Source organism: Medicago sativa, chromosome 4 (genome assembly GCF_051527215.1).
Source record: "Medicago sativa cultivar Bolivia chromosome 4, Bolivia_mono, whole genome shotgun sequence".
NCBI lineage: Eukaryota > Viridiplantae > Streptophyta > Magnoliopsida > Fabales > Fabaceae > Medicago > Medicago sativa.
The window spans coordinates 92,569,769-92,592,936 of NC_140752.1; the positions used below are offsets into that span (position 1 = coordinate 92,569,769).

At 37.1% G+C, this 23,168-nt stretch overlaps 3 protein-coding genes across 3 annotated transcripts; 1 reads left to right on the top strand and 2 right to left on the bottom strand.

The window, feature by feature from the left end:
* Positions 1 to 14,017: 14,017 nt before the first annotated feature.
* On the bottom strand, positions 14,018 to 16,551 carry LOC146933840 (Plastid-lipid associated protein PAP / fibrillin family protein). Its single transcript, XM_085705630.1, has 7 exons — positions 16,180 to 16,551; positions 15,948 to 16,063; positions 15,597 to 15,719; positions 14,846 to 14,944; positions 14,711 to 14,755; positions 14,533 to 14,606; positions 14,018 to 14,393 (listed from the first exon to the last, which is right to left on the bottom strand). The coding sequence occupies exons 1-7, from the start codon at positions 16,412 to 16,414 to the stop codon at positions 14,306 to 14,308; spliced, it is 780 nt and encodes a 259-aa protein (XP_085561756.1). The 5' UTR covers positions 16,415 to 16,551; the 3' UTR covers positions 14,018 to 14,305.
* Positions 16,552 to 17,310: 759 nt separating this feature from the next.
* On the bottom strand, positions 17,311 to 19,626 carry LOC146933841 (BolA-like family protein). The gene is made up of 3 exons (XM_085705632.1): positions 19,527 to 19,626; positions 17,938 to 17,960; positions 17,311 to 17,831 (listed from the first exon to the last, which is right to left on the bottom strand). The coding sequence occupies exons 1-3, from the start codon at positions 19,587 to 19,589 to the stop codon at positions 17,636 to 17,638; spliced, it is 282 nt and encodes a 93-aa protein (XP_085561758.1). The 5' UTR covers positions 19,590 to 19,626; the 3' UTR covers positions 17,311 to 17,635.
* Positions 19,627 to 20,972: 1,346 nt separating this feature from the next.
* On the top strand, positions 20,973 to 22,816 carry LOC146933842 (uncharacterized). The gene has a single exon (XM_085705633.1). The coding sequence runs from the start codon at positions 21,203 to 21,205 to the stop codon at positions 22,547 to 22,549; it is 1,347 nt and encodes a 448-aa protein (XP_085561759.1). The 5' UTR covers positions 20,973 to 21,202; the 3' UTR covers positions 22,550 to 22,816.
* The last annotated feature ends 352 nt before the right edge of the window (positions 22,817 to 23,168 follow it).

Below are 23,168 nucleotides of genomic sequence, written 5' to 3' on the forward strand. Positions count from 1 at the left end.
GAAACTACATTTTCTTCGTTAACTCTGTGCAACTCATTTATCTATTCCGTAAATGTCAAGGAACAATACGATTTTTTTTCAAGCCACTTGTAAACAGGTGAGAAATTTCTAGCCAAATCTTACTCCAATTCTTTTTGAAGAAAAATCTTACTCCAATTTTATACGTACAAAATTAAACTATTTTGTGTTACTATATGATTGGATTTTCTGCTAGTCTCCATGCGTATTCAAATTTGTTATTTCTAAGTTTTTTTTTTTTTTGAAAGGGACAATCAGCGGCTTCAAGGGTTTAGGGATCGACGACAACGGCAGTCTAGGGTTAGGAGATTGAATGATTATACGGATTGGTATGATGCAGAAGAGGACAATGATTATGGTTATCAAGAACTGTCTGACGAAGGTAGGGTTACCGTTCATTATGTTCGTCCAGGTAGGGCAAAGGTTCGTGACAGGCTGCGATATGAGGATGGTTATGTTCTGGAACGTCGGAGATCATATTCCAGTAGGCATGGAAAGGACAGTTTTGATCCTAAGGAACCAATTCGCGATCAGAATAGTAAACAGAAGCAAAATGCGGTTCTGACTTCAATTCCCAGCATGCGTGGCAAGGATGATACCGACCCATTGGCAGCAAATCGCGATCAGCATGATAATCAGAGGTCCAGTGCAGCGTTGGTATCTATACCCAGCAGGCTCGGTGATGTTTCTGAACAAAATCAATGTAATCAGAAGTGCAGCACAGTTGCAGTTCAGCAGATTCAGTCGCATACAGAGAAGGTGGTGCAGGAGGTAGTTTCTTTCTATTTCACAAATATTCCTGCTGATATATCATACAGTGCTTTACGACAAGGTTTTGAGGTCTGCGGTATTATGGAGGACGTATATTTGGCACGTAAGCGCAATGTTAATGGTGGTGCGTTTGGATTTGTACGTTATGCTAAGGTGAAAGATGTTGAGAAACTGTTGAAGGCTTTAAATAACGTTTGGTTTGGTGACTGGAAAGTGGTGGCAAAGTGGCGAATTTTGGTCGGAATGGCAATAAGGGGAAGGAAGGTAATGAGCGAGGTGAGGGAGAAAAAAATAGAGAGGGAGTAAAAAATTTAGAGGGAGAAAAAAGAGAGGTGGGGAAGGCTAAGATAGATGAGGGAGTGAGGAGAGTTGATGTTGGAAGGAAGGGGAAAGTCGGAGTGGTTGGGAAGGATGGTGGGGCTGTGACGATGGTAGGAGGAGGGATGTCGGGAGTGGTGAGGAATGGGAAGGTTGTAGAACGAGCGGAGGAGGATGTGGTGGGGGTTGTGAAGGGTCCGATCGGTTTTATTCCTAAATATACTTCAAAGGAAGATGATGTCGTTTGGGCGAGCAGTGGCATGTTAGCTACTGTGCTGAATGGTGAAGCCATTCCCGTGTTGCAACGCCGTATTTTTGATGCGGGATTTGAGAAGTTAGATATTATTCCGATGGGAGCTGACAAGGTTTTATTGCGGACTGAGGACAATAGTGATATTAACATTATGTTGTCGGAAGCTTCAGAATTTTTTGCCAACTTCTTTACTAATATTGTTAAATGGAAGCAAGATGTGGTGGTTCGTGAAAGAGGAGCTTGGGTGAGGATTTATGGGGTACCTTTGCAAGCTTGGAATGCAGAGTTTTTTAAATTGTGTGTCTATGACTGTGGTAGAATGTTGAAAGTGGATGAGCATACGATGGAAAAAATTCGTCTTGATTATGCACGAGTTCTTGTTTCCACACCTTCTCTAGACATTATTAATACCGATGCCAATGTTATGGTGGACGGTGAGATATGTGATTTTAAAATTGTTGAAGAATATGGTTTTTCTTTGGGGGAGGATGCATGTTTGTCTGATGAAGATGTACCTCCAGATGAAGTTGATATGGGGCTTGAAGATAAGCATGATGACTTGGTTGCTCACGGGGAGGTTGAAAACTTGCTGAACCATTTATCGGAGGATTGGCAGAAGGAACAACTTGAATCAGAGAAGTATCACGTGTCGGTGGGTAATGAGAATCCGCCGACAGAAGCTATTCCAGATGCGACGTTGGTTGATGATGGGTTGGATTCAGTTTCAGTTCCTGCGGTGAGGAAGAACACGCACGCTACAGAAACGGTTCAGCACAATGCTGGAGCCGTGAGGTCAGATGTGGATGGTGGGGGTTATGCAAAGATCCGTCAAACTAGAAGTGGCACCAAGTCAAGAGCACAACGAACTACATCTTGTCCTCCTGGAAAAGTTCATTCAGGATCGGCGGGTCCGTGGAGTTTGGAGTGGGCTCATAGGCATAAGGAAGTGGTGTTGGGAAACTTTTCGAAATTGGTTCCATGTGGCAACAAAAAATAGTAACAAATGCTCCAGGTGTCAAAAGGAAGAAGGGGAGTGTGAATATTCGACATTGCGCAAAAATTTTGAAGCGAATAGCAAGGTTATCTGAAGAAGATCGAAAGCAAGTTTTACGTACCTTGCGTAAAACTCACAGACGACGAAAGGTGGCATCAGGTGCATCTAATGATAAGGTAACTTCTAATGATAGTTCTTCTGCTAATGATTCTCAGACATCAGTTAATAATGATTGGATGAATTGGTTGGTTCTCCATGGTCGTAGCGAGGATGTATCAGATGATGTTAGACATATGGGAAAGGTGGTGGGGTTGAATTATAAAGGGGATCCAAATAACAGGTTTGATGTGTTGTCAGGTGTGGGAAGAAAAAATAAAGAGGGGGAGGGGAATGGGATATGAGGCCGAGGGAGTGTGTGTGGCGGGGAGGGGTTGTGGTGAGGGCGTGTGAGTGGTTGTGATGCATGTAATTTCTTGGAATGTAAGGGGTTTAGGTGGCTCTGAAAAAAGGAGGGAAGTGTCTAACATGGTGAGGGAGAAAAATCCTTTCATTTTGTGCTTACAAGAATCTAAGTTGTCTGTGGTAAATGATTTGGTATGTAAAGCTATTTGGAATGATGATAATGTTGAATTTTCTTATCAATCATCGCGTGGTGCTTCAGGAGGTTTGATAACGCTCTGGAATCGTAATGAGGTGGAGGTTTGGTTTTCTTTTAATATGGAGCATGTGTTAGGGGTTCAAGGTCAGTTTGTGAAGACTGGTGAGCAGTTTACTCTTTTTAATGTCTATGCTCCGTGTGATACTCTTTCTCAACAATTGCTTTGGCAAAACTTATCAGCTCGGTTGGCATCTTTATCGGAGGCTAATGTTTGTTTGTGTGGTGATTTCAACGCGGTTCGGTGTGCGGAAGAAAGAAAAAGTGTTGGGAGCGTTAATATTAATGTTTCAGGCAGTGCAAATTTCAATAATATGATCGAGAATAATTGCTTGATTGATCTTCCTCTTAGGGGGCGCAGATTCACTTGGTATCGAGGGGATGGGAGATCTATGAGTCGGATTGATCGGTTTTTGTTGTCAGAAAATTGGTGTTTGACGTGGCCTAATTGTTTTCAGATGGCTTCGTCCCGAGGTTTGTCGGATCATTGCCCTATTCAGTTGTGTGTTGATATTGCGAATTGGGGTCCAAAACCGGTTGGCATGTTAAAATGCTGGGAGACGTTTTCGGGGTGTGATTCTTTTGTTCGTGAAAAATGGAGTACTTTTCATCTGGAGGGTTGGGGTGGTTTTGTGCTGAAGGAAAAATTAAAGCTCATCAAATTGGCTTTAAAAGAATGGCATGTGAAACACTCAAAAAATTTACCAGCTAGAATTGATTCTCTAAAGGACCGGATTGCGGCTTTTGATGTTAAGGGCGAGACTTTAGACTTGTCAGATGAGGATATCGAAGTTATGCATGGGTATTCAGCAGAGTTGTTTTCGTTAGCTCGGGTTAACACCAGTGTTTGTTGGCAGCAATCGCGGCTTCAATGGTTACGGGAAGGTGATGCTAATTCGAAGTTTTTTCACAATGTTATGTCTAGTAGGCGTCGTCGGAATGCTATACCTTTCTTTCTAGTGGATGGTGTGTTGGTTGAGGGGGTTGAAAATGTCCGGGCAGCAGTGTTTAATCATTTTTCATTTCAGTTCAAAGCTCACAGAGTTAGCCGGCCTAGCATGGAGGGGTTGCAATTTCGCACTTTATCTGTTCATGAAGGAGTTGATTTAATAACACCGTTCTCGTTGGAGGAGGTGAAGGCTGCTGTTTGGGACTGTGATAATCTTAAGAGTCCTGGCCCTGATGGGATTTCTTTCGGTTTTGTTAAACATTTCTGGGACTTGCTGAAGAATGACGTGATGCGTTTTCTGACGGAGTTCCATAGGAATGGCAAATTAGCTAAAGGAATAAATAGTACGTTCATTGCTCTTATACCTAAGGTGGATAGTCCACAACGTCTGAATGATTTCCGTCCCATTTCTTTAGTTGGATGCTTGTATAAAATTCTGGCTAAGGTCCTTGCAAACAGGCTTCAATCAGTAATTGATTCTGTTATTTCTGATGCTCAGTCAGCCTTTATTAAAGGTCGTCAGATTCTTGATGGAATTTTGGTTGCAAATGAAGTTGTTGATGACGCGCGAAAACATAACAAGGAATTGTTACTTTTCAAGGTGGATTTTGAAAAAGCTTATGATTCGGTTGATTGGAGTTACTTGGAGTTAGTGATGGTAAAGATGGGTTTCCCTACTCTTTGGCGCAAGTGGATAAAGGAATGTGTGGGGACGGCTACGGCTTCAGTGTTGGTTAATGGGTCTCCAACAAATGAGTTCCCTTTGGGTAGGGGTTTAAGGCAAGGGGATCCCCTATCTCCCTTTCTTTTTCTCCTGGCGGCGGAAGGGTTTCATGTGTTGATGGAAGCTTTTGCTGCTCATAATTGTTATACCCTAATTTTGGACCTAAAAATACTAATTCAATTCTTCTTTTCTTGCATTATAAATCATTTGAACTGTCTCTGATCAATTGCATCTTTCTCTGCATTTTATTTCAATGTTATTTGCAAAATTTACATGTAAGGGTATTTTAGTCATTTCCTGCATTCAACTCATTTTAATCCTTGAAAATTGCTTGAGTCTTTTAAAGTGGTTTGTATAAGTCCTTGTTTCAATCTCATGTCAAAATTCATTTCAGAAAACATCAGTTGAGTCTTTTTTAGTCAGTTTAGCCCCTAGGGGGCATTTTAGTCATTTCCTATGTTAAAATTTCTTTCAGTCTTTTAAAAATTTGTTTGAGTCCTTTCAAATAGTTTGAATAAGTTTTCATTTCAATTCTATGTCAAAATCCATTTTAAAACTGCATTTGAAGTCATTTTGGGTCAGTTTTGCCCCTAGGGGCATTTTAGTCTTTTCACGTGTTAAAGCCCTGTTTAAATTCTAAAAATTGTCTCTGAGTCTTTTAATTTTGTCTGTATAAGTTCTTGCTTTAACGTCCTGTTAAAAATCCATTTTAAAATTGCATTTGAGTCATTTCGAGGCATTTTAGCCCCTAGGGGCATTTTGGTCATTTCACATAATATTTCTGATTCGTTTTAATCTGCTTTGTTGTTTTTAATCGTCTCGTTTTATGTTAATTTTCAATTTACTTTTTCAATTCAATTTTAGTTTTAATTTTCGTTTTAGTCCGCGCACTCTTGTCATTTGCATTTTAATCCCTTTTAAGTTTGTTAGAGTCCAAGTGCCATGTGTCCAAATGCTATTGGTCCTTAAGAGTTTGTTACAAGTCTAGTGCCACATGTCTCATTCCAATTGGTCCAAGGGTTACCACATCATCTATAAATGGGTCAAAGTCAAGTCAAAGTGATTCATTCAATCATTTTACACAAAAATCCCCAAAAATTTCCAAAGATCATTCTAATTATTTTCCCTCCCATTGTTCTCTCACTTTCATCCCTAACAACCTCTAACTAACTTTCTCCACCTCCATCACCACCCTAACTAACTTTCCTCCACCACTTTCTCCACCCTAACTAACTCATCTTCATCCATAACAACTTGCTTCCACCACCTTCAACCACCACAATCATCCTAAACCATCTTCAATCTTCAACCACCACAATCCTCCATAACCAAAATCTTCATCATCACCTCTAACTTCCAATAATCATCATCATCATCATCCATCACAATTTTCCCAAAGTCCATAACACAAAATTCGTCCAAATTCATTCCAACGCCGCCGCAATCATCATCCTCGAACGGTGATTTGTTTCACGCCGTAAACCACAACTCACGCAAGCAACACTTCAAGCACGAATTGTTTCGAATCCAAGAAGAAGGAAAGAGAGCTGGATTCGAATCCAGCATCAACACAATCAAACCAACTTCACAAGCCGTCGATCGAAGCTTCGACAACACAAATCCAGAGCTGGATTCGAATCCTCACACACATGATCATTGGCGTTTTCAACATCAACAACAACAGCAGAAGCGAAGAAGAAGTGAGAGTGGAAACAGAGCAAAGACCGGTTCCAGAAGCGAGGAAGAAGATTTGTTCAGATCAAGAAGAGCTTGTCCCGATCAGATCGAACTTTATGCGAAGTATTCCGCTTTGATCCATCATTTTCACCACGTTCAGCTCAGGTACGCGTCCTTTTCATTCCTTCACGCACATGTGCTTCATATTGATGCTTTGCCGTCGTTTTCTTTCATCTCTTGAATCGATTTAGCTACTGAAGCTTTCAAGTGAGTTTTTGTTCAATTGTGTTTGGATATTTGTTGTGTGGTACGGCTAAGAACACTTGAGGATGAAGAAGAGAAATGATATGAGTGCTTTTCTGCGTATTGGCTTATGGGTGCGTGTGTTTGATCGCTTTAAGAAGAAGAGGATGAAGAAGTGTTGAACGGTGGAGAGGGAGGAAGAAATACGTGCTGTGTGTGTTTGAGGAAGAAGAAGGAACCCGTTTTTGACCCATGCCCATGTCCATACCCGCTCCAGGCCCATCTCTTTTCTTGTGTTAAAAAAAACCACTACAGTTTTGTTATTTGCACCCTCCCAGTGCTGCTGTATGCACCCTTGCTATGCCCTTAATTTCTTGAAAAATTTTATAAAAATTCCTGTGTGTTTCTTTATTTTTTGTGACTCTTGTATGATAGTAGTTGTGTTGAAAAATTGATATAAAAATGGTAGGAATTTTCTTGCTTTAATTGTGAGATTTTATGTAAAAAACCCATGAAAATTGCATGATTTCGATTCCAATTCTTGATGGATATTCTTGGTTCATGATATAAAATTTTTGTGAAGGTTTTTCTGCTGTTTGAATGTGTTTTTGCTGTATGTGTGTGTATTGTGCCTAGTTGCTTGCTTTGCAAGATTTGTTGGTGAATAAATAATGCAAAATATGCTTAAGTTCACTATTAAAATGCATGGTCTATCACATCCCTTCGATCCCCATTTTTACAATCTTAGTTCATGTCTTTAAAATGTGTTAAAACGTGAGGATTATAAGTCATATGAGCCTTGCATTTTGTAGTAGGATTTTAGCTCTATTTTGCATCATTTTCGCTATATTTTTGTGGCAATTTCTTTGCTTTTGTTATAGTAATTTTTACTTGCTTTTACTTCTTGATATTGTCATGTGCAACTAACCCTTTTGTTTCATGTTTCTTAAAGCATCCTATCCTCCATTTCCACTTTGTTTCTTGCACTTTAATTTTCATGCAAAGTTAGAATGTAAAAGCTTAGGAATCTTTTGTACTTTACTTTCATACAATTTTAATTTCTTGCAAGACCATAGAATGTAAACTAGGCCAATGATGTAAAGGACAATGGACTCTAATGATGTACACCGACACAAGCACCGACACATGCACACACTCCACTTTAGATAAATAGTTAGAATATGCATGTTTAGATGTATGTTTAGGATTGTATGTTTAGATGAATGCCTAGGACTTATACTTAGAAAAAACCAATTTTCCAAACAAATGTGAACAACTTCATTCAAATTTTTTTCCAAATAAACCTTGGGATCCAACATCCCATTGTATTTTCTTTTCCATTTTCTTAATCAAATTTCAATGAACTCTAATCCTACTTTGACCATATTTTGCAATTCACTAATTCAACCTCACAATTTTTCAATCTCATGCCCTTGAGGCCTCTTTCTATTCTTTCAAAATCCATTTTCAAACTTAAAATCAACCAACAAAAACAAAAACATTTTTTTGAGAGAGAACTACGGTGGATTTGATCCCTTAAACGGGTACGTAGGCAAGGAACAAAATTCCTTCAATTCAACTAAAATAAAAATCCAAAAACATTCTTCTCCCTCCAATTCTTCATTTAGCAAACTTTAGGTGTAAATAACATTTTCAAATAGCATTTAAAAATAAAGCGCGCGCGTAGAAATTAAAGACGGTTCCTATAGGTTACTATAGTCGTTATGGGTGCCTAACACCTTCCCGTAGCGAAAACAACTCCCGGACCTCGATTCTCAAGGGTTTTGCTTACTTTTTCCCTTCCCAAGAAAAAATAAGATATCACCGGTTTAAAAGGTTCAAACGTAATCAATGTTTGACACCCGAAAACCAAGATAAAACAATAATCTGTTTACTGGATACTCTGTGGGCAGCCATGTTCCGGTGGTGGTGTCTCATCTTCAATTTGCGGATGATACTATTATTTTATGTGAAAAATCTTGGGCTAATATCAGAGCTATGCGTGCCATTCTATCGCTCTTTGAAGATTTATCTGGTCTTAAGGTGAATTTTTCTAAGAGTCAATTGGTGGGAGTTAATATTGCTGGGTCCTGGTTATCTGAAGCTGCCATGGTGTTGAATTGTAAGGTTGGTTCCATTCCGTTTATGTATCTTGGTCTGCCTATTGGTGGGAATGCTAGTCGGTTGGTATTTTGGCAGCCTCTTATTAATAAGATAAATTCTAGACTGTTGGGTTGGAAATCGAGACATTTGTCCTTGGGTGGCCGTTTGATTTTACTGAAGTCTGTCCTGTCATCACTGCCTGTTTATGCTCTTTCTTTCTTCAAGGCTCCGTCAGGTATTGTTTCCTCTATTGAATCTATTTTAAATAATTTTTTTTGGGGGGGGAGTGTAGACCACAGGAAAATTATTTGGGTTGACTGGAAATCTATTTGTCGGAGTCAGGAGGTTGGTGGTTTGGGGGTTAGGAGAATTAAGGAATTTAATTTAGCTTTATTAGGGAAGTGGTGTTGGAGGTTGTTGGTGGAGAAGGAGAGTCTGTGGTATAGGGTGTTGGTGGCGTGATATGGGATGAGGGATGGTCAGGTGTGCGCGGGGGGTCGTGATAGTTCTGTGTGGTGGAGGAATGTCTCGACATTGAGGTGGGAGGGGTGGTTCCATGGCAATGTTAGTCGGGTGTTGGGTGATGGTAGAAATACGCTGTTTTGGACTGATGTTTGGATAGGTGAGGTGACGTTACGAGATAGATTTAGTAGGTTGTATGATTTGTCGTTACGAAAAGGGGAGTCAGTGGCGTCAATGAGAGATCTAGGATGGGGAGTTGAGGGTGATGCGTGGAGGTGGAGGTGGAGGTTGTTTGTGTGGGAGGAGGAGTCGGTGGAAGAACTCACTCTTTTACTTCAGAATGTTTCTTTACAGGTTCATTTGGAGGATAAATGGAAATGGAAGGAGGATTCTTCTTCAGTTTATACAGTTCGGAGTGCTTATAACTCTATTATTGCTCAGGATTCAGTTGACTATGCGGAGGCAATTCCTTCTATTTGGCATAAGGATGTCCCGTTAAAGGTTTTGCTGTTTGTGTGGCGTTTGTTCCGTGATCGTCTCCCTACAAAAAACAACTTACATAGGCGACAGGTTTTGGACATTGAGGATCAATATTGTGCTGGTGGTTGTGGTTTGATTGAATCATCCACCCATTTATTCTTTCAATGCTTTCATTTTGGTACGGTATGGAACCATATTTTACGGTGGATTGAGGTTGTCTCGGCGATGCCTATTGATGTTACAGGGCATTTTACTCAATTTCAACACCTTTTCGGTGCCAATAAGTCGAGGCAATCTATTTTACAGGTTATATGGTATGCGACTGTTTGGGAAATTTGGAAGGAAAGGAACAACATTATTTTTAACTCCAGAGGTAGCCTAATTATGCAGGTGGTAGACAGGATTAAGTTACTAACTTTCAAGTGGTTGAAGGTGAAGTTTCCATCTCTTCCTTTTAACTATTATGGCTGGTGGCTTAGTCCGTTTACTTTATTAGGCATAGGCTGATTGGTGTTAGTTGTTCTTGAGGTGATTTGTGGTGAAGGGTTTTGTTTTGTAATTATTGTATATACTTTGTATTAACTTTTAGGTTTTCTTCCTTGGCTCATCTTGTGCTGGGAAGGCCTATGCGGTGGTAATATATTTCATTTTAGTCTCTTCAAAAAAAAAAGTTTATTGAAATGGGTTGCCTATCTTATACAATATACAATATTGGACCAAGTTAAGACAACTAAATTTGTTTGTTTTTTTCAAGCAAAATTTGTTTGTTAGATATTTGCTGTTGCGTTTGTGTGTCTTTCTTAATCAAAGTTTTATTTATTAAATCAAAGTGCACGGCTGGACAACCTTGCAACGCGGTGCTGTCGCTTTTATACTTTGTACATTCGAACGTTCATCATTGCGTTAAGTGAGGAGAGATTTATTATTATACATCGTCATAAAAAATAAAAATATGAGAGTGAGGAGAGATTTATTATTATACATCGTCATAAAAAATAAAAATATGAGAGAGATTTATATAATACTTCCCTAAGAAAAACGCTTATATATATTAGCGTATTAATTATAGTTTCAATGAGTTTAGTTCAGTTGATAAAGACATTGCATTATATATACAGACGTGCTCGAATATCAGACATCCCACTTGCTTATATTAAGAGATGAATTTTTAATCACTAAAATATTTTAAAAAAATTATTTAACACTTTTCTTTTTCAGGCAGAAAATATATCAGAATTTTCTCTAATCACCAAATTAGTTCTACCAAAGAAAAAAAAATCATAACAATTTAAGGTAACATATATGATTTTTAATGATTAATAAAAGTATTTAGTTATGGTATGTTTACAATGTAGAAAGTTTTACATGGTTATTCTGTCCAAAAAAGAATTGTTCTGCATGATTAATTAAACACTTAATTGATTTATGGTATGTTTACAATGTAGAAACTAGAAAGTTTTACATGGTTATTCTATTAAAAAAAAAAAAATTGTTCTGCATGCATGTGTTTACTTGACTGAAAGAGGATAAGCAAAATAGATGTTAACTCAAGTATAACTAAAACAGACGATAATGAAAACAAGTTTTGCAAGAGACTCAAAAGTTCTATATCACAAATTTAAGAAGTGAAAATTGAAGATAATAAAGTAATAGGTTATGTTATCGAGTCTGATAGTTTAGAGTTCAATATGTTTTATATATATTTTCTAGTATTCTTTTGTAATGTTAAATTATTTGGTATTCTATGAAACTCTAACCGTCTTTGTTAGTCTCTTTATTATTCCCTCTCGATTATCTATATTGTTAACAATTTTAACAACAAAAGAAAAGGTACATAGGGTACGTGCCCAAAAAATGTACAGAAGAGATACAAGAATCATTTTTCATTTTTAATTCATCCAAAGAAGAGGGGATACTAGAAACCTTTCATCCAAAGAAGAGGAAATCATTGTATCCAAGCAATGTGATTCAAACAGGGAAAATGATCAGCTACCAAAAGCACCACCACTTGAGGATAAAGAAATTGGGTAAAATATGCTTTTCGTCCCTGTAATTATAGGCCATTTGATTTTTCGTCCCTGAGCTTACTAATCCTCCCATCTTGTCCCTGTAAAAGTTAATCATCTGAAAATTCGTCCCTCGTCAGATTTAATCACTGCCACGTCATCATATTAGCAAAATGACATGGGAATTGACAAAAATACCCCTGGCTCATTTAAAATAAAAAAAAAATTTTGAGCAAAAAAAAAATTTCCGAAAAAAAATTCCTTTTTCCTTCCTTGGACACCACCACAACCAGTCTTCACGCCGCCGTTCCACTCTTGGTCCACCACTCATGCCACCGTCATCGTGTTTCACCTTCTTCCTCTTCCGCCGTCGTGTTCCACCACTCATTCCGGTGTGTTTCACCTTCTTCTTCCTCCAATCTCATCTCCTTCACCATCTCTCTCTCTCTCTCTCTCTCTCTCTCTCTCTCTCTCGCTCTCTCTCTCTAAATCAACAATATTCATATCGACACAACATCAAACACCATTAGCCCTAATAACTGTCACTATTAAATCTTCAACCCATCAATCTTTAAAAACCAACATCCTAATCCTTCCCACTTCATCTTCTCCGAGTTCGATTTAGATCTAGGAGTGAAAGAGAGGACCACGAAGAACTGAATCGAGGGTGAAAAGAAGAATAAGAAGTTTGAATTATATTTGGAAGGATGAAGATAAATGAAGAAGGGTTTATGAAGAGGGTGAAGAAGGGTAAAAAAATGTTATTCTGCATATGTGTTTATGGGAAAAGATAATTGTGTTGTGTTCTGTTTATGTCTTGATTTTTTTTGTTGTGTTATTGATTTAGGAAAAGATAATTGTGTGACTGTTTGGGGAGTGGTAGAGGTGAAGGAAGAAGAAATGGGTTTTGGATGAATTGTTGAGTTTTGTATAAATTTCTTTAACTGTCAAACCCAGAAATTGTTGAGTTTTGGATGAATTGTTACCACTGTTGAAATTGATGATGAAACACACAACAAAAGAAAAAAAATAGAAGAAGCAAAGTTGGAATGGAAGCAATAGAGGAAGAAATTGTTACTGTTGAAATTGATGATGAGACTTATGAAGAAATTGATGATGTCCACAATGCTACTGTGAATGTCGAGTGAGAAGAAGAGGGAATAAGAGGGAAGATGAAAACATGGGCATTATGGACATTTCACGCGTGGTCAAAAAAATGAATTCAGAAAATTATTTTAATATTTTAAAATTTATTTTCCGAATTTTTAAATTGTTTTTTAAATTTTTTAAATTTATTTTCATATTTTTGTAATTTTAAAAACAATTTTCAAAATGAGTCAGGGCATTTTGGTCATTTCGCGTGCATATGATTCAATTAGCAGTGCCACGTCATCAAATCAGTGACGTGGCAGTGATTAAATCTGACGAGGGACGAATTTTCAAATGATTAACTTTTACAGGGACAAGATGGGAGGATTAGTAAGCTCAGGGACGAAAAATCAAATGGCCTATAATTACAGGGACTAATGCATGGGTGTAATTGCATTAGTCCTGTAAATTGTAATTAAGGATGTAAGCACTGTGATAGTTGGGATTTGGGAGGGTACATAATATAGTATCAAGAGAAATGATATTTGCGCAAAAAAAAAAATTGACAATTTTTGTGACAACTTTCTCTTTTATAATCACATTATGTTTTTACTTTTTCTCTCTATTGCTTTAGTTTTTGTGTCATTACCTCATTTTCTTTGTAAATTATAGTTGTCTCGTAAGTATCATTGAAATGATTGTTCAAATAACACAACTCATTACCATGGTTGAGTTGTGGCCCTGACCCATTCTAAAGATTTGTAGTTTTTTTTTTAAAGAAGCTAAATTTGCTCACCTAAATTGGCATCGAGGAGAATCGAAACTGAAACCTTGAGGATTAAGGAATTGTAGTTAGCGTTTGGTCGGGGTTCAGAGCTATTGACATTCATTATTCAAATGTGAGAGTGGATTTGGTGCCAGATGACCGTAGTCCTAAACATCCTTGTTTTCTGATGGTCTGTCAGTCCTAAACAAGTTGTTATTACTACCAAAAAAAAAAAAAAAAAAGGTTTTAATTTGGTGTCACACCTGAACAAGCAGTAATGGTCAACATATATGCTAGCTAATTCACTCAAACTATTTCCTTCTCATTCCCTTTTACATCTCTTTTTAATCATATTTCATTATTGTATTTTTTCCCCCCCTTTTTACCTCACATTCCGTATGAGACACATTTATTCTGCTTAAGAACCTTCTTTATTTTTGCTAAGTAATTACATTTTATTGTCTTTCATTAAATTAATAAATCCCAAGAGAAAAAAAAATAGAGACAAATGAATAAAAACATAATGACTGACATCTATGCAACAGTAGTCAGTGAGTATTAAGCATCATTGCAATTTCTTTGCATAATTTTTGTAATACTTCCTAGAATGAATCATGGCCAACACAATGGATACAAGTTACCAACTGGGGTTGTGTCGAGCGGAAGGGGATACTTTCCCACTATGTCGAAACAAACTTCGAATCCCGGCTGATAAAAGTGTCTACAATTAATGCCTGACCATGTTTCGACAAAATTACTTTCCGTGAAGGAAACATGTGGAAAACAAAAAAGATCGGCTACGAGTTGCTATTATCTTCAAATCTTTCCAACACAAAGATATTGCCTTTGTCATCCCTTCCTATTCTCATGTTGTCATCAACATATCTATAAGATAATCGAATTAAGAAACAACAATTGTCATCAATATTAGCAGTATGAAAACATAGAAAGACAATCAATGTAACAATGTTGTCAACTAATATAATAGAAAGAAAAGAAAACCAATCAACGAAAATTAGGATACGTGATTTCTAGCCATCCCTCTGGATTGAAGATGCCCAACAAAATATCATAATTTTTCCGAAACAGGTTCATCAACTGTGCATGCAAGAAGGAAAAATTAATTAAACATAGGAAATTGAAGTGAAAATTTTGATTAGCCAAGAACAAAAAGGAAATGTACTAATATCTTTGTAATATACCTGATCAGGAGTGATTGTGGAATTTTCAAAATTAATGTCAACCCTCTGTGAATTTGAAGTAGAAGTTAAATAAGTAGTTATTTGGCAGCAATATCATTAACTAAAAGCAACCAAACAAAGAGTAGGAGATTTAACTGTTTTGGAAGCAATCTTGAATGAGGCCTCAATACTAAGCTCTCCACACAACAATATCAACCCTTTTGCATTGAACTTGATCACGTTCACCGCTTTGCTCTTCATTTTCAAATCACAACACCAATGTTTAATTAAACTCAATAATAAATCAAAATAGACGAGATTATTATGTTGGTCATTTAATTTAATTTCATCTAATTATTTTTGATTCAATTTAGCCCTGCATGTGCTAAAAGACTCAAACTTTAACAATGTAAGCATAATTGACCTATAGTTCACTTTCTACGATAGTTTTTTCGGTTCTAATTTTGGATTGTCCGGTCAAAATCAAACAATCCAGATTTCAAGCTTAGTATTTTAGATTTTAAAAAACAAAACAAAATCTACATTAAATTATGGACCATATGATTTTGGTCAGACAGACGGTTTAGATGTGGCTAACTGCGGCACACAAACCAAACCCTCTAATTTGTAAAACAATTGATGCAACAGATTGTGTGTGTTGCACAGTTGCAATAATGAAACAAAACAAAAAAATTAAAATAAAAAAACTAACTTCAAACTAGAAATTAAGAGCAAACACGGATTAAGCAATTCTGAGTTCTGACACAAAAATACGAACTTTGTGATTGGAAACTATGCTTAGTTGTGTCTTCTGAAGTTTAATATTATCATTATCAAATAAAATCTCTAAGTCAAAAGAAAAAGGGTCATATATCATACAAAATTGAGAAGTGCGTTGTATTTGTACCTTGGCTTTATCAATAGTCTGAAAGAAATCACCCAATGCAATAAAGTCTCTTAGGCCTAACTTTGTCCTTCTTGAACCCAAAATAGAGATAGTGCTATAAACAAGCCTCCAACACCCATCCACCTTCCAGTAATAGAAACATAACATGATTATGAAAGTTTGAGTATGACAGTTAATATAGTTTAAAAAAATTGTGATTTAGGCCTCGACATCAATGTTTTTTTATGTCTTTGCGGCCATAACAGCCGCTTATGACACCGCATCAACCACATTTAACGAGAACTCTCCATAATATCAAGAGTCGCGGCATGACTGTACCGTGTCGATTTTAAAGCCTTGACATGAAGTTACCTTCTCTAGTTCTAGAGTTGGTTCTGGAGTTGGATTTTGAGATTCTAGCTGCTTCACCAAACTTTCAATTTCTAACTTCTTGCCAGATGGAATTCCAAATATCCCTCTGTTGATTCCTTCAAACACATTTGTTTACCCATTTCAAACAAATTACTCTTTCCACTTTGTCAACCAGTGCTAACAATAGCTCACAATAACAAATAATAACAAGAATAATAATTGAAGATGCTACCTTCCAGAGCCTGGTAAAGCTCTCTTTTCTTCTGTCCAAGTGCTTCATCTTCAACTAAGCCATAGCCAGAAGATTGTTCTGCAACTTTAATGATAGTAATGGGTCTAAACCATAATGGCTTCTCACCAAATCTTGAAGTGTTTATCCATGAAAGATTACTAGGTGGTCCAAATCTTTGAAGTTTCATGATATTCATGGTTCTACAAACCAGAGGACTCACATGAGAATCATTCATTGATGGATGCACTGACTCACATAACCTTTAAGATCAAATACAGAATAATGAAACAGGGTAGAGGGTCATGGTGGTGACACCTCGCACGTTGTTCTTTCAAGTTTTCTGATAAAAGGGTGTCTCAAAATTTTAGTGACAGTGGAACTATGTACATGTTAGTTGTCTTTATTTGATTTTTTCTAATCTTTTGGATAGGTCTATCGAGACATGTGGTTAAAATTCATAGAATATATGAGGTCCATGAGATAGACACTGTACGTGTTGGTCTATTAGTCTTACTTATTGACCTCAAAAGCCAAATGTTCCTATAGTGTGCACAAATTGAGTACAAAAGTATACAACAATAACAATAAAAAGTGTTGATTGCACTTGATGTGGTTTTCAACCATTCCTTGCATTCAGCGTATAAAATAAAGACTCGTTCATAAGATTTATGAATCAATTGTGTTCATAAGCGAAGAGGAGCATTATCAAGCTACTTAGTTCAGATGTAAAGAAAACAGTAGACTTTCAAGGCACCTTTGAACCTTGTGTAGTGAGATAACAAGACACAATTGTAAGATTTACGGTGTAAAAGATGTGTGCACGTTTGAACTTGTGGTAAATTTGACGAAATCACGGTGTGCTACCATAACTTTGGCTAATATACAATTCGAAGGTTCAGCAAACCTACAATGCCTTCATTTTACCAAACTCGCTGTCATGATGTATCAGGACATAGCGAAAATCACCTAAAGGTTGAAACATAATACTCATCCATAACGTCCTCCAAATGAACTAGCAAGGTTAAAAATCCAGACTGAAAACAAAACCCTCAGAAGAAAAATGAAAAGGACACCCACTTCAAGTCAACAAATTGGTTCCACATAAAGAATGAACTTGGAAAGAATTAAAAGTTCGGAAAAATAGAAATTAATTAATGCATTCAGATTCAAACATGCAAGAATCCTTCATAAATCATGCATACTTAGCTTTTTACTTTGCCTTCGTTTCTTCCAACTTTCATCTCTATTGAGCATGCTTACATGTATTCTAGTAAGCAATACCCAAGAAAGTATAAAAGAGAGCAATTATCATAAAATTACCCCACTGAAAGTCAGGGACTTTGTCAACTAAAATTTAGCAGTGCAACATAAAATTTGAGTGGCAGCAAATAATACATAGAACAAATACTGCCAGCAACATATTGTAAGGATTTTTTATTTATAAATATTATATGCTCTAGGCCGCAGGATTTGATTGGTTGGACTCTTGCTGTTTTTTCCACTGCTCTGGAGTTATAGCTTTCTTTACAGAGAGTGCATGAATCTCTTTCATTTCCTCCTCTAAGGCAGCATTCACCATTCGATGCCTTTCCAATAGCCTTTTTCCTTCAAATTGTTCTGAAACAATCTCAACTGCAAAACTTGAACCACACCTGATAATACCAACATGGAATTATAAGATTGTAAGATATAAGCGACAAGTATACGGTGGTAGAAAGAAGCTAATAAAAAATGTGTTAGATGGAAAACAAAACTTACCCTCCAGATATATCAGTTACTTCCTGAAACACAAACAAAAGAAACATAAGAAATTCAAAAGGAAAAAAGAGAAGGGTCAAATACAAATGAAAGGTTCACATTTTCAAGTTGGTGCAGTAGTATAGTTTGTTTCGCATAACTCTCGTGAACTTAGGTAAACTGTAAAACTGATAGATTGAAGGTTAGGTTTTCAAGCACAAACCAAAATAAATAAATAATAATCCCTTAGAAGTTTGATCATTTTCCCTTTCAGCATGAAGTACCAACTTTAACATATTTCACTTCGGATGCTCTTCAACAAATGTAACATTAGGTGTTAAAAATTCACATTTGCCAAAGTTCATTTTAGAAAAAGAGGGGTGCTTGAAAACAAAGTGTTTGTGCGTCCTAAGTAGCCAAGTAGATAGTTTGGTTGGTAAGCTAAATAACATAAGGAGTTTTTAAGCAGTAGGAGTTCGAACCCTGAAAAACTAACATAACTTGCTGACAATTATCTCAAAAAAAAAAAAAAAGTGTACGCTGCAAATGTGTAAAAGGGTAAACTTAATGGCTTTGTAATGTGCGTTTTACCCCTTAAAAACAAGAAAATAAATCTAATTAAAAAAACATATAAATGAAATTTAAAATGACAAGTTATTTCAAAAGAACTGCATACTGATTACTGAATGATGTTCTATAACAAAGCAAACAAAAGTACTGTCAAATTTAGTAAAAAGAAAATAGTATCGTCAAATCAAAAGTAAAAAGGAAGTAAAGGGTATGCGTTGTTACTATAAACCAGTTTTACACTGACATCCAATGTGAATTCACTAAGTTGCCACGTCACCACCACTTTTGTATAGTTATTTTGAAACTGTTTGTGTGATGGGGAAAAATGGCAGTCTCTCGTTAGATGTGAGTGTAAAATTGTACGCTGCCAGTGCACAGCCATTAAACTCTGATCATGTTAACAATCAGATCATACCAGTGTGAAAACTTCACGAGTCAACACTAATTTAACAGTCTCTTCGGAATTTGCTCTTAGTCTATCAGAAGAAATTGCAATATAGACTCCAGATAGCCACAAATAAAAACTATTAGGGTCCTTGCATGAATATTGAATACAACGGGCGGTGTCAATGTAGTCCCTTGGTTGTATCAAAATTACAACAACTTTCCTAAAAGTGTCTTTCGCTAGTCAATTCAGTCCTCAAGTGTCTTAGGTTAGTTAGTTTGGTCATTGAATGTATCTATTAGTTTGGTCTATGAAACTACTAACCGAACAAACTCGATGATGTTTTTGAATTTTGGATACATTTGGGAACTATAATGACACCGTCTTACACAATTAGGGATTTTTATATCTCCAATGCTAAGTGGTATGAAGCATATGTATTGACAGACAAAGGAATTGCACAGTTCAAAATAATTAGGGCTTAGGATGGAAAATAGTAATATGACCTAAACATCATAGTTGAGTATGCTAATGGATTTGATATGCAAAAAAAAAAAAAAAAAAAAAAACATGGTGTGTTGAAATTAAGGCATGTTCATTAGTGAAAACAGCGTAAATCAAAGGAAAGGAACGAAATTGGGAAAGAAAAGCTTACAAGATGGGAAGGGTTGAGTTTGGAGTTCAAAGATGATTCGACTTGTTCCTTTGTCACACCCATTTCTCTGACCTTTCTGCCGTTCTTCAATTTCTCGTGTAAACCCTTTTGTGAAATATATATTCGCGTCTTAACTTGCCGTTGCTCACACGCGGATCGATAAAAGAAAAAGAAAAATATCCTTAGAGGCATTCTTGCATGGACACAAATATAAATGCATAGTATTTGGTCACACACACATCAAAAACCTTTTTTTTAAAAGACTAAATCATTTTATTATCAAGTTCTTTTTTATTATTAGAAAAAATATTTTTATGTGTGTGTGTCTAAACACTGTACATTTATATTTGTGACCATGATAGACTTTCTCATATCGTTATCTTATTTTGTCGTTCACTTCTTTTCTTCAATTTTTGGGGACTTCGTTAAAAAAATACTCTACCAACACACTTTTTAATACACGTTTAGTTTAATTTTATTTTAACTAATATTCTTTAATGAATTGTTTTTTGTTTTTTAAGTACGACGGTGGTTAGAAATTTGAAGGTGAATAAAACGAGGTATTCGCAATTCGAACTCAAGTCCAATTAAGTTAAGTTCAATAAGACTTTTTAAAGGGATTGTTATACGCGACTGATGTAAAACTTGTTTGCACGCACGTTTAATTAAGTTCATTTCACATGGAAATTCAGAAGAAAGCTTTATACATGTTCGGGCCTTGCCAAGACCAGATGTCTTGAAAGATATCATGGTTTGTTGAGAAGAAGTGATGTTTACCATGCATGATAGAATACGGTGATTTGAGAAAGGCTTGATAACTCCATATTCTAGCAAGGTTCCACCAAGGAAAATCATATTTTCCATTAGAAGAAGGCTTGATAACTATAATTTTCTCACAAATTTATCGAGGAATAAGTTGATTGAACAATTCTGAGTTTCATCGGTCATCAATAACATAATGAGAAGACAAAAAAAACTCCATATGAACAATGGGAAAACCATTGGAGGCGATATTTCGTAAAGGCTCATAATCCCAAATCCAAACATCTTTTCAAAATCAAACTTGGTGACCATTCTGAATACACCTAGTTATGTTACTAGAGACATCCTCTTAAACACTAACAATAGCCCTCCAAGTAGAAATATAAATAGACTTATTATTATTTACAGTTGGAATTCTAAGATCATCGCAAGAGTATTTAGCACTACCTTGACCCAAAATTTATATGGGCAGATAATCAAATGTCAAGTCCATTTCATAAGTTTAATTCAACCATTGAAATTTTCTTAAGCCTATCCTCCTCCCTCTTGAGGGAGGCGAACTTGTTACCATGATATGAGATGTGTTACAACCATTAACCCGCAATGATGTGAAGAGTTGATCGGAAGATGAAAAACATTGTTCAAAAGATGAATCAATCACTAATTTTAATTTTCTATTTTTTCCACTTCCATTTGAAAAATAAAAATAAACAAAAAATATATTTCGCACGCTTACAATCCCAAAGATTCGAAAACTTTAAACCTCTAACAATCGCGTAACAAACTCACACGCTTACGATATTTCTCTAACCGTTTCATTCCCCGCGCGTATACAAGTACTTCACTCTGCATTTCATTCCCATTCCATTCATTTTCCCTCTCACAGAATTGAAATCAAATCTTCACTAACAACTATGGAAAACTCTTCAACCTTTTCCTCTCTACGATTCACCGCAATGCTCTTCGCAATCTTCTTCACCGCCATGCTTTCCGGTGACAAGGTCACCGCCACTGAAGGCTTCGAAGCTTCACTCCCACCGCTACCTCCACACGATCTTCAAGAACATTCATTCTTCTCTCACACTGCATTACTTCCACCGATTTTGTCTCATCTCGGATTTCACGAGCTTGCAACCGCCGCTCCGTCGCTCTCCGACGCTGCAACCACCGCTTCCTCTGCTTGGACCGGTCCTTCCACCATTTTCGCTCCCTCCGATGCTTCGCTTCACGCTTGCTTTTCTTGCTCTGTTCCGAATCTACTCCGCGAACACATCGTTCCAGGTTTATTCACCATCGAATATTTGCGTACCCTTCCTTTTGGCACCAAGATCGAGACGCTCAGTCCAGGCCGTTGCATAACCGTCACTTCCGATTCGATTCATTCGAACATCACTACCGGCGATGCTCCAAAAGTCTTCATCGGAGGCGTTGAGATTACTCAACCGAATCTATTCAACAACGGAATGCTTGTGGTTCACGGTCTTCAAGGTTTCGTCTCTACGCTTTCTCCGTTTTCTTGCGACGTTGAGAGAATGACTTCACTCTCCTTTCCGTTTCATCCTGATCACCGTTCCAGTGCTCACGTTCACACTACCGGCGCCACCGTGCTCCCTGCTATTATGCGCCTCATGCTACGAGATGCAATGCTCAGGCTTCGTAATAACGGTTTCAGCATCCTCTCCCTTGCGATGAAGGTAAAATACGCAGAGCTAATAACTCTCAACAACATGACTATTTTCGCGGTCGATGATCTTTCTATATTCTCCGGCTCTCAATCGTATATCAGCAATGTGCGATTCCATATCATACCGAATCATTACTTGTCGATTGCCGATCTTGAGAAGCTTCCAGTTGGAACTGCTCTGCCTACATTGGAGCGTGGTCAGCCGCTTCTGATCTCTACTTCTGGCGGAGGAGTGACATCAGCGCCGATGAGGATTAACTATGTGAGGGTGAAGGTTGCTGACGTCATCTGTAATGTGAAGATAGTTGTGCACAGCGTGTATTTGCCTTTTCCGCATATCAATCCTATTGCGGCTACTTATGATACTATCTTAGGAGGTGAAGGAGCATCGGAAGGAGCGGGTGTCGGAGCCAGAGCTGCTACTGTATCAGATTCTGCTGGTCAGGCGACGGAAGAAACCTGCTCTGCTCTTGATGGACGTGGTGGTTGTGCTGCTGATGTCACTGCTGCAGCAGGTGTGTCTCCCATGCCTCAGGTCAAGCCAATGGTTGAGATTGAAGATCACCATGGCCTATGAGTGCGATGCTTCGATGATGATGAAGATTGCGGTTTAGTTCTTTCTCTGCTGAATTGAATCTCTATGAAATTTGTAGTTAGTAAGTTTACACTGTTGTCCATGTAATGTAGTTAATTCACACTGTTGCTTAGTTCTTTTTAGTTTGTGCTAAACTTCTTTGTCTCATGAAGTGAAACTCTGAATTTGTAGTTAATTCACACTATTATCCATCTACTCTATGTTGCTTAAATAGTTCTTTAATAAAACAATTTGTGGATTTAGTCTTTACAGATTTTCTTGAGATTATCTTGTTTATCAATTCATGCTTTCTGCTTAGTGAGTCTTTTGGTGTCAACTAATGAGTTTTCCTGCAAGAATTTGTTTATTTCGAACTCATTGCGCATTCTTTTTGGCTTCCAAAAGTTGCTAGTGTGATATTTTAAGTCCAGAGATAATTTTTTGGTTAAATGATTTAGTAACTAGTCAAATTGAACAAATCCATTTGAAATTTATTTTACTAATGTGAACTAAGTGTGCAATGAATCCTTCTAAATATTCATTTGACTATTCTAGTTTGAATCATGGGGTTATTTGTTTGACATGTGTTTTATTAGTGCTCCGCCTATATTCGGTGCATTTG

Coding starts and splice junctions, on each gene's coding strand:
- LOC146933840 (XM_085705630.1), bottom strand. CDS start 16,414: ATGAATGATTCTCATGTGAGTCCTCTGGTTTGTAGAACCATGAATATC. Junction 16,064..16,179: donor GCTTTACCAGGCTCTGGAAG/GTAGCATCTTCA, acceptor ATGTGTTTGAAG/GAATCAACAGAGGGATATTT. Junction 14,756..14,845: donor TCAAGATTGCTTCCAAAACA/GTTAAATCTCCT, acceptor TCAAATTCACAG/AGGGTTGACATTAATTTTGA.
- LOC146933841 (XM_085705632.1), bottom strand. CDS start 19,589: ATGGGTGTGACAAAGGAACAAGTCGAATCATCTTTGAACTCCAAACTC. Junction 17,961..19,526: donor AACTCAACCCTTCCCATCTT/GTAAGCTTTTCT, acceptor TTTGTGTTTCAG/GAAGTAACTGATATATCTGG. Junction 17,832..17,937: donor GTAACTGATATATCTGGAGG/GTAAGTTTTGTT, acceptor TGGTATTATCAG/GTGTGGTTCAAGTTTTGCAG.
- LOC146933842 (XM_085705633.1), top strand. CDS start 21,203: ATGGAAAACTCTTCAACCTTTTCCTCTCTACGATTCACCGCAATGCTC.